General features: G+C 35.2%; 1 protein-coding gene across 1 annotated transcript in view; it reads right to left on the bottom strand.

The window, feature by feature from the left end:
• Window positions 1–6617: 6617 nt before the first annotated feature.
• The window catches only part of HELRODRAFT_168554 (hypothetical protein), a gene marked incomplete at both ends in the record, with an annotated part of 7273 nt that continues 3183 nt past the window's right edge, over window positions 6618–10707 (bottom strand). Inside the window, 2 exons of the mRNA XM_009014397.1 lie at window positions 6618–8409; window positions 8524–10649. Of these exons, the coding sequence (XP_009012645.1) occupies window positions 6618–8409; window positions 8524–10649 (3918 nt within the window). The remainder of the gene's footprint in view (window positions 8410–8523; window positions 10650–10707) is intronic.

The following is a 10707-nucleotide window of genomic DNA, read 5'->3' as shown; positions in this document are numbered from 1 at the left end:
AATATTGTGATGATGTAACGGGTCGAAACTGGATTCAATGTCAGTCTCTAACATGCTCACAATGAATGCCAAGGACTTGATGAGAACTATAATGAACAATTTATATGCATTGATTGTGAAAATTCTGATTCAGATTAAGCATCAGTTCTGTTTTAATAAACGTTTGAATAATTGAATAATCAATTTAAATACATTAACAGTTTTTTTCAATATTTGTTAACATTGTTTTGATAGTTTTGTTTAATAAATTTGGTTGAATATTCAAATTTACCAATGTATTTTTAAACACTATCTATGACATTGACATGGGGTAAAACGCTCCCAGTAGGCGTTTTGCCCCAATGTTGGGGTAAGAAGCCCCTTTATCAAAAAAGTTTTAATGGCAAAAATTTTTCATTGGGTCCTTTTTATTTGTTAAAATTATGTATTTATATAAAATACTATGAGTCAGGGGTGGGCAAACTACGGCCCGCGGGCCACATGCGGCCCGCAAAGCTATTTTATGTGGCCCGCCCGCGTGACCTTGCTCGCTTAATAAAAGGTCGTCAACCAGACATTATGACCAAAAAAAGGAGCCACAAATTTTAAAAAATTCTCCCCGGGTCGAAAAAATTTGCTATTTAAGTACATATGCGGCCCTTCAAAAATAAAATTGTTCTCAATGCGGCCCTCACAGCAAAAAGTTTGCCCACTCCTGCTATGAGTGATCTTTCTGGAAGTTTAAAAATCTCACAGTTTTATAGCATAAATTTGATTTAATCGAACTTTTTCCTTAGAGTCTTACCCCATGTTACCCTACTTTAGTTTTGTCAGAAAAAAATAATCAATTAAAGCGTTGAGAAACTTATAAATGAAGAATGACAAAGGCATTATTTTAATCAACATCACCCTTGTCAGCTGTCAAATCCATTTTACATCACGTACAAAGGAATCGTTTGTTGCTCGTGCTACGAAATACTTTTGTAGTTTTAATTATGTTTAGAATGATCTATCTACTTAGCTATCGTTGGTGATTTTAAAGAATTTCGTGTATCTCTATGGCACAGTAAATACAATATCGCAAAATTAGGCTATTTAAACTAAAAAATAAGCTTAAATCGAGCTATAAAATTTTTTTTTAACATTTTCAATTATTAATAATTATTTTTATAACAAAAAAAAATGATAATTTTATTTTAAGTAAATAAAAAAAAATGTTTTAATATACTGCATCTTAAGATTCCCCGTTCAGATATTTAATAACAACGTGGGTGGGTGTTGCGTGTGCGTGTATTAATTCGTGTGCGTGTGCGTGCGTGTGAGTGTGTGTGTATGTTGTGTGTGTGTTTGTCGCAAAACATCAACAATGCATTGAAGTGGTTATTATTGATCACTTCATAAAATAAATAAATAATAGAAATATTAATTTATTAATTGAATAATAATAATAATGACACCTAGTTAAACGTGTCAAAAACAAAGGTAAACGTTTCATTCCTATTTTTATTCATTTTTTGCATTTATTATTATTTTTCTTTTTTTTTCAACAAAACACACGCTGGCTTTATAACAAAAAGAATTAGAGCTAGATATTCTATGATGACCTATTTTTTTATAGCATTAGGACAACAACAAAAACAACTACTACTACAACAACAACTACTACTACAACAACAACAACTACAACAACAATAACAATAATAATTGTCCTATTTGACCCACATTTACGTTTTATTTGTTTGTTTGTTTGATGGGATGTTTTTGATTCGCAACAAGTGCAATGTCGTTGTGTTTGTCAGTGTGAATGGTGTTTGTTCGTGTGTTAGCGTGTACGTGTGTGTGTGTTTGTATGTCATAAATAACGTGTAATTACTGCTACGTTAGAATACTTTTTCCTTTCAAAATTTTTAAAAATCTCTCTAGTGCAGTTTTTAAATGCTAAAAAAAACAATCCCAGCCGCCAAAAATGCTTTTGAGTTGAGTCTAGAAATAGGAAAAACAGTTTTATTTTATGTTTTTGTTGCAACAAACCTGGAATTATTTGGTAAATTTTTTAAAATAAATAACCAAGTTATTAGTTATATATATATATATATATATATATATATATATGTGTGTGTGTGTGTGTGTGTGTGTGTATGTGTGTGTGTCACCTTTTTCATCATTATTTTTCTTTATTATCCTTACATAACAAACCATTATCCTTGTAATAATTTACAAAACTATGTTAAATCATAGTCAGTCACCTCAATATCATTACATCACATTATCATCATCGTCGTCACCGTGACAACCACATCATCACAACTATAATTTCATCATCACATCACCATCATAATACCATTGTAATGTAAGTAGTCCCATTGTGATTACACTATATAACATAGTCCCATCATCGTCGTCTTCATCACCATCATCTTCATCATCAACAAATCATCATCATCGACAACAAAACAACATCGCAATCATCATTATCATCATCATCAATAGTAGAAAGCATAACTACCAAAAACAACAACATCACCACAAAAAACAACATCAATCATCATTATCATCATCATCAATAGTAGAAAGCATAACTACCAAAAACAACAACAACATCATCAACTTCATCAACACCATCAACAACAACAACATCATCAACTTCATCAACACCATCAACAACAACAACATCATCAGCAACAACAATAACATCGCCACCATCCTCATCTCACCTGTTGAAAGTAACTTCTGAATCTTGGCGGGTTGTCCATCACTAGTTGATGATTGTGGAAGCTGTGTGGAGGGTTAAAAAAGTAATATGAATAATAATTAGAAAATATAAAAAAGGCAATTTTTAAGATGAATAATATTAATTGAAAAATATAATATAGGCAATTAATTATTAAGAAGATTGTTTAATAATATTGCAAAAACAATCGCATAGTATTGTTGCTATCAGTCTTTGTCTCTTTCGTTGTGTGTAGATGCCCGTCTGTAGCTGTGTGTCGCTATCTGTCGTTGTCGCTGACTTGTTTTTTGTCGCCACGTGTGGCTGTTGGTTGCCGATTGTCGCTGTTTGTCGCCATGTCTTACTGTTTGTCGCCATGTGTCGCTGTTTGTCGCTCGCCGTGTATCGCTGTCTACAATATGACAGTTTGACAATTATTTAAATTTTTAAAGAGACATAGTAGAGTCTGTCTAGTCTAGCCATGCTGTGAAGGTAAGTAACATTTAAATGAGAAGCAGGCGATATAAATCATTGAGTGAGTTTAATGAAAGAATGTTTGTTTGCCTACTAACGCTGCTGCTACTACTGCTGCTGTTGTTGCTATTGTAACTTTTTGGAAACATTTTCAAGTTTTGTAAACAAAGTTAAATAAATATACAGTCGTAACGAAAATTGGATTAAGACGAAATGCCTATTAAAAAATTTCTTTACTCCTTAATCAACTATTTTCCCAGACAGAGAGAGAAAAAGAGAGAGAGAAAATTTTAAATAAATTTACAATAGAGATATATTTTCAAATGTAATTTTTGAAAAATCTAAATTTTAATATAAACATAATAATTGTTATATAATTTGATAAAAAATAATGAAAAATATAAATACAAAAATAATATTATTCTTCTAAAATATTAAATATATGCAAAAAAAGGAAAAATAAGTCCCATACAGAAAATGTTAACATATTTTTTCAGTTATTATTTGATTATGAACTAGAGCAAAACCTGTAAACGTTGATACGTTTTCAATAACTGTAACAACATCATCATTATAATTTCAGACATATTCTAACAGAAAACAAAGGATAATTATCTTCAGGTAGCGAGGCACACATAACAAATAATCGTATTTAATCTATCGATTTTTGTTTAATTAAAAATTTGAAAAATGTAAAAAAATCAATAACCATTAAAAATAGGTATCAATCTTTTATGTATTGCAGGCGTGTATGTTAAGTACGTAAAGTATTGTACACGTACAGACACACTTACATGTGCATAATGATACCCAGCCAACTTAATCCGTACATTTTAGCATCTATTTTACACACGCATACACACACATCACACACACACATACACAAACGCTAACACACGCACACACATACAGAGGTACTTTTTCATACATCAAAGCAATAATGTACACAAACCAAATAGTTGCACATGTACGTACAACTACTTAAACGCGCGCACGCACGCACGCACACACACACACACACATTCACTCACGTTTGTTTGCATAGGTACATACTTGTGCATAATTTAATTACACAAAAGCATACATGCTAACATACTCCAAACTAACATACTCTTTTGTTCGTTATAACCTACAATGAACATATGTGCGTGTATGTAAATGTGTGCATGATTTGTATATGTAGGTTTTATGTACTTTAATGTGACAGTACAAGTTAGTAATGTACAAGTTAGTAATAACTTCTGACCTTTCAGTTCTTTAAATACAATAAATAAATAAATACATATTAAAATATAAACACAACTAAATTGCACACAAAAACACACAGTTGCGAACAAATATATGCACGCTAGCATACGCAGACAAACGTACAGACAGATGTACTACACTTATGTATGCACGTACATACACAGGAAAACAAAGCAGTGCGAAACATTCCGTTCTTATAACGATCATACATTTTTTCGAGGTCATCTAGCTAGACAAAAAACATCATCAGCCATGTAGCGTACGATGAAGATTGGTCATTATCTGTAATAATGAAAATAATAATGAAAATAATGATAGCAAATACAATAAAAATATCACTGAATAATAAACAAGCAATATTTTGAAAGGAAAGACGATACAAATCAAGTGCTAATGATATTTTAAATTCATAATGACGTCAATACTATATTTTCAATAGGTGTGGATGTTGACGCTGCTACAGTAACTTTTACAGTCGTTACTATTGCTTTAAAGCTACTTTTACTACCACATCTATTACCACTGCTACTGCTAGTACTACTACATCTATCACCACTGCTACTGCTAGTACTACTGCTACTGCTAGTACTACTGCTACTGCAACAACTACTGCAACGCTGGTAAGACTGCGACCGCAACTACTACTACTACTACTCCTGCTACTTCTTCTACTACTACTACTACTACTACTACTACTACTACTACTACTACTACTACTACTACTACTACTACTACTACTACTATTACTACTACTACTAAAGTGAAGTAAAACCTAAAGGTAAGCCATAAATCGGTTTAAACTTGCATCGCGTGGAATGCAGCTTTTTTTTTAATAAATCTACGAGATTAATTTTTTCAACAGCACTCCTATAATGCATTTTAACGTGACTACTATTTTGGTGCTATTGATTTGTTTGTTTGTTTGGTTTTTGAACGTTCGTTCGTTTGTTTGTTCGTTCGTTTGTTTGTTCGTTCGTTTGTTTGTTTGTTCATTCGTTTGTTTGTTCGTTTGTTTGTTTATTTGTTTGCTTATGCCTGGGTAATTTTTTTTCTGACAGATGTGTCGGTTAACACAAAAACAATTTGTTAAGAAAAGTTATGCATGCCTGAGGTATTAGAAGAACTTAAGATTTTGAGGTCGAAAGAAAATCAACACATCATAAGAATGGCTGGCTAACTAATGCTACAAAAATGTAAAGAATGAACCAACTAAAACGTAAGATGCCTGACAATTGACTTTAAATAAACTAACTTCCAGACCTGTCAAACAATATTTTGAAAAGAAATACGGTACAAAAAATTTCGGAAAAAATTACGACAAAAAATTATTCTATTTAAATAGCACGTCATTTAACTTTTATTTTATTTTATTTAACAGTTATTTGCTAAAACTCGTACAGTTAATAAAATATATCGTCGGTAGGGCAACATTTGTAAAACTTTTAAAGAGGCCACTATTCAAAATATCGATTAACACTTCATTATTATTTCATTATATCAATCCAACCAGATAGAACACAAATCATTAAAATAACACAGCGTGAAAAAACAAAAGAGGCACATGTTTTTTGATTGAGTGCTTAGAGAGCAAACTTTAAAGCTTGCAGTTAAGCTTAGACGACACAAACTTGACAATTCAATCAATCAATAATCTAAAGTTGTTTGGTTAGGTTGGGGATTATTATAAAATTTAACTTAATCAAAGTAAATTTAATTTCTACTTTTCGTTGTTCGCTACTATGAAGCGATCGAGAACACAGAAATGCTTGCATATTATTTCTTACTAGATAGCCTTTTTTGCAAAAAGAATGAAACATACACACACACACACACACCAAAATACAACGTAAATACCACATCATACATACACACAAATAAGTGACAGTCTACGATTTTTGGGCGGCACAGCATACGAACCAGGTGAGCCCGCAATAACAAAGTCGCGGGATAAATAACATCTCTACCGTTTGAGCTAACTCGACAACCAACGATAACATGTAGTTGAAATAAGTTAATTAAAAATTTTAAACGAATTTTTTCATATCATGCTATCGAATGGCAGTAATAAAATAAATTTATCTGTGCGCGATAATTTTTCACCTAGTCACGAATTACAGAAACATAATTTGACAGAATGTATCTGACATTCAGTCCTCATTTAAAACAATGTAATAACATTAATTGATGTGTAAGTACCAGCAACCATTTAAGAAAAAGTACAAAAGTACAAACTCATAGTACTCACAGGTAATCGTTTTCTCTGTTCGCCCTTCACATCAGGCACCTTTAAAATGTCCTTGAAAGTGCATCTCTTGTCATTATTTGACGATGGCACGCATGATGAGGAGGAAGACAAAGACGACGACGATGATGATGATGACGTGTTGTTGTTGTTTGTTGTCAAAGAAATAGACGTGATCGATTTTGTTGCCGTCGTTGTTGTAGAAGTAGTTGTAGTAGCAATTGTTACTGCAGATAGGTTGTCATCGGCCACATTGACGGTAGCATCGTCGTCAAAATATTCAATAGCCGATGAGCCACCTGTTAATTTTTTATTGTGACGATGTTTTTTTGTCGTCCGTACGTTGCTGCAACTGCTGCTGTTGTTGTTGTTGCAGCAGGTGCTGCTGTTGTGGTTGTTGTCGTTGCAGCTGTCCTGTTTTAAAGCAGTATCATTAGCTTTAGCAAGGTTTGCATTTGCGCTGTCTTCGTTCTGTTGATTTTTAAAAGTCAAATTCAACAGTTGTGGCATGTTGATACTTTTGCTAGCAGACACCAAATCACTCTTATTATTGTTGTTGTTGTTTTGTTCATTGTTATTGATGTTGAAAGCATTATCATTCTTGCTACAGTTGTTGTTGATGATGTTGATGTTATTTTGGCGAGTTTCTTCATTTACTGAATTATTCACACGTTCAATGTGACTTGCGTTTTTATTGCTCTTGTCCACCTTGATTTGTTCCGCGCTATTGAGTAACTGCAAATGTTGCTGATTTTGTGGTTGCGGTTGATGTTGTTGTTGTTGATGATCCTGTAGCAGTTGTTGTTGATCGTGATGCAGTTGTTGATGCTGTTGATGTTGCTGGTAGCTTTCTGCGTCATTGACTGAGCCCTCACTTCGTGATCGATTGAGGAACTTTCCAACTTCCGTGTGATGGGTTTCAGTGGAAATGTCCCAGTTAATGTGGCGGCTGTTGTTGTTGATGTTGTTGTTGTTGATGATGTTGTAGTTGTTGTTGATGTTGTTGTTGTTGATGATGTTGTTGTTGAAATTGTTAACAATGTTGTTGTTAACGACGTTACTTAAGCTGCTGTTGAAAGCATTACAGTGAGCCTTCTGGTGGAAAGTACTTCCGCTGTTGTAGTTGCCGATGGCGGTGCTGTCGTTGGTGTTCAAGTTAACGCCACTGCTGCAGCTATTAACGTTGGTGTTCACGGCCAGCAAACCCGTTCTCGATAGGTTGGTTGCATCGTTTGGAAAACTTCCAAAAGTGGATGTGTTAGCGTTTAGCTGATTGTAGATGGAGAGATTGTGAGGAGGGGAGAGCGGAGGTGGAGGCGATGGTTCGATGATTATGATTGGTTCGCAGTTGTCCTTCACGATTGGATAAACGCTCGCTATTGGAATGTTCTTCAGATTTCTGATGTTCTGTGTGCACCTGCCTGCCGTGGGCAAGTTAGGGAGCAGGGATGCTAATGTTGATGAGACTGGAGAAAGCAACGGCAGTGATAACAATGACGACGCTGTTGATATTGATAGTGATGATGAAGATGATGAGAATGATGGTGAAAATAATGGTGGCATTGATGATGGTAATGACGTGTTCATGAGACTGTCAATGTTATTGAGTGCGGCATTAACAAGATTGATGTTGTCATATGGAGGAGGCATTATCGAACGTGATTGGTTGAGACTGGGGATCTGACCTGGCAGCTGATTGGTTAGCACGTTCCTGGACTGCTCCATGATGGTGGTATTTGACAAATCCGGATTTAAGCTTGGTGAAAAAATTTATTCTTTAATTAATTATACTATTCTTAAAATAACGTTATCTCTAACAAAAGGAATAATTATGAAAAACTAATAAATTAAACAAAAATATGAAAATAACCGATTTTTCAAGAGAATTGAAGCACCGGCATTTTTTCTCATCTCAATCTCTTTTTTCAGCAACTTTCTAAACTTCGCTCCCAACTCCTGGTGTACCAGCTGTGATTTTGCAGCTTGTTCAGAATTATTAATCGGACCTAGAAGATCGATATTGTTAAAAACACTGCTGCCGTTGTTGCTGCTGCTGCTGCTGCAGTCTAAACTGGCGTCACTCAGAAAAAATTGTGTTGAGTTGTTGTTGTTGCTACCGCTGCAGCAGTTTAGCACGCTCCCCGACATGTGGCCGACGTTGGTTAAGTACTGATTAGTGTTGGCGCTCTTCTGGATGTCATCCGCAGTGTTTGCGGTCACCTGGCTGGTGGAGTTGCTCGGAGCGTTGAAAGTGTTTGATTGTCGCTGGTTGCTAAGGTTGGTGAAGTGTAATTGCAAGTCTATATTTGCGTTGTTGTTGTTGACAATGTTGCTGTTGATGTTGTTATTGTTGTTGTTAATAAGATTTTTAATGTTGTTGATGTTGTTGTTGATGATAGAAGCTGACAGAGCATTGTGATTGGTTGCGTTATTGAGGTAAGCTTCCAGCTGAGACAGGGGAACATTTAGTGAAGCACTATCATTCAAATTCGTTTCATTACCCACTACAGTATTATTATCTCTGTCCTGAATGTTGCTGATGACATTGCTACCAAAATTGTTGTTGATTAAATTCATCCTATTGAAAGAGTTGTCGCCAAGAGTGAAATTGTTGCTGATGCGATCGCTGGTGGCCACGTTGCTGGCGACAACGTTGTTGCGCAAATCAGAAAAGTTGAGACATTGAAGCTGGTTGAAGGCCAAGTTTTGAACTTTTGAACCAAACAGAAAAGGTCTGTTAGCTGCGGCAGAAGCACTTTGATTGGTCAGCGATGTGAGGTCATCTTGAGGCGAAGCGTCGTCAATGCAAATTGGATTGTCAGCATTGCCGATCGGTGGTTGTTGCTGTGGCTGTCGTTGTTGTTGCTGGTAAAATTGTTGTTGTTGTTGCAGTTGTTGTTGCTGAAATGAATTGAGTAATTGAAGTTGTTGGAGCGATTGAGACGGATGCATTACATTGGATAAAAAATTGGATGAATGTTGTGGTTGCAGTTGTTGTTGATGCAGTTGTTGAAATTGTTCAGAATGTTGCTGCTGCTGATGTTGTTGCTGAATAAAAAGATTTCCATTAGCCAGGATATTTTGAGCGTCTATAGCACTCAACTTTGCGGGAAAAACTCTTTTATTTTTAGCGCAAATGTAGTTGAGATTGTTGAAGTTATTGCTATTGTTGTAGTTGTTGGTGCTGTTGTTGTTGTCTGGCAAATTGTTTCTTACTCTATCAAACGTCGGTTGTATATGTTTGAAAAATCCGCTACTCTCGGTATCGAGTTGATTGTTGATGAGTTTGCTCGAAATAATTTGCTGCTGCAACTCGTAATATCCATCTCCAGTGCTCAACTTTGCTTTTTTGACAGATAAATCCAGTGGACCATCGAAACTGAAGAGCATATTTGGATTGTTGTTTGTCGTGGCAAAAGGGCTTTCAAGTGGTGTTGAACTTTTTCTCTTCTTAGCGCAAGATAAGTCCAGAGGTGCAGATTCATTATCGATGGTCTGATCTACAGCATTGTTGCCTATGTGGCCACCTATACGATTGTTGCTGTTGATGATGTCGTGGCTGTCGTTGCAGTTGTAAAATGTTGGCACATGGAAGTCCAAATCGTTGCCAGTGTTTCTGATTGATTTGCACTCATCTTTAACGAGAGACGACGTGTTGTTGTATGAAGATGCGTGCATGTTGGCGCAGATGTTGCTGTCGGTTTTATTGTGGTTGTTGCCCAAATTGTTGCTAGATATGTACAAATCATTCTTCATAAAATTTCCATCAGATGAGATTGGCCTGTTGTAAGTGGGACGATTGTTGTTTAAGATGTCGTTGTTATCACTAATGTTGGTTTTGTTGTTGCAGTTCGCGTTTGTAGGTACTGCTGATTCATTACGATTGGACCAATTTGTACTCTCCTGGTGCTGCTGACGATATTGTTGCTGAGAATGGTGTTGATCGTGTTGATGTTGCAGAAGATGTTGTTGTTGTTGTTGTTGATTAAGATGTTGCTGCAGCGACGGTTGAATTTGTTGGAATGCTGGAAATAAATGATGATGTTTTTCTCGC

The sequence above is a fragment of the Helobdella robusta genome (assembly GCF_000326865.2).
Source record: "Helobdella robusta unplaced genomic scaffold HELROscaffold_13, whole genome shotgun sequence".
NCBI classification, from domain to species: Eukaryota; Metazoa; Annelida; class Clitellata; order Rhynchobdellida; family Glossiphoniidae; genus Helobdella; species Helobdella robusta.
The sequence above is the reverse complement of the archived record's forward strand: the minus strand, read 5'-3'. Positions and strand labels throughout refer to the sequence as shown.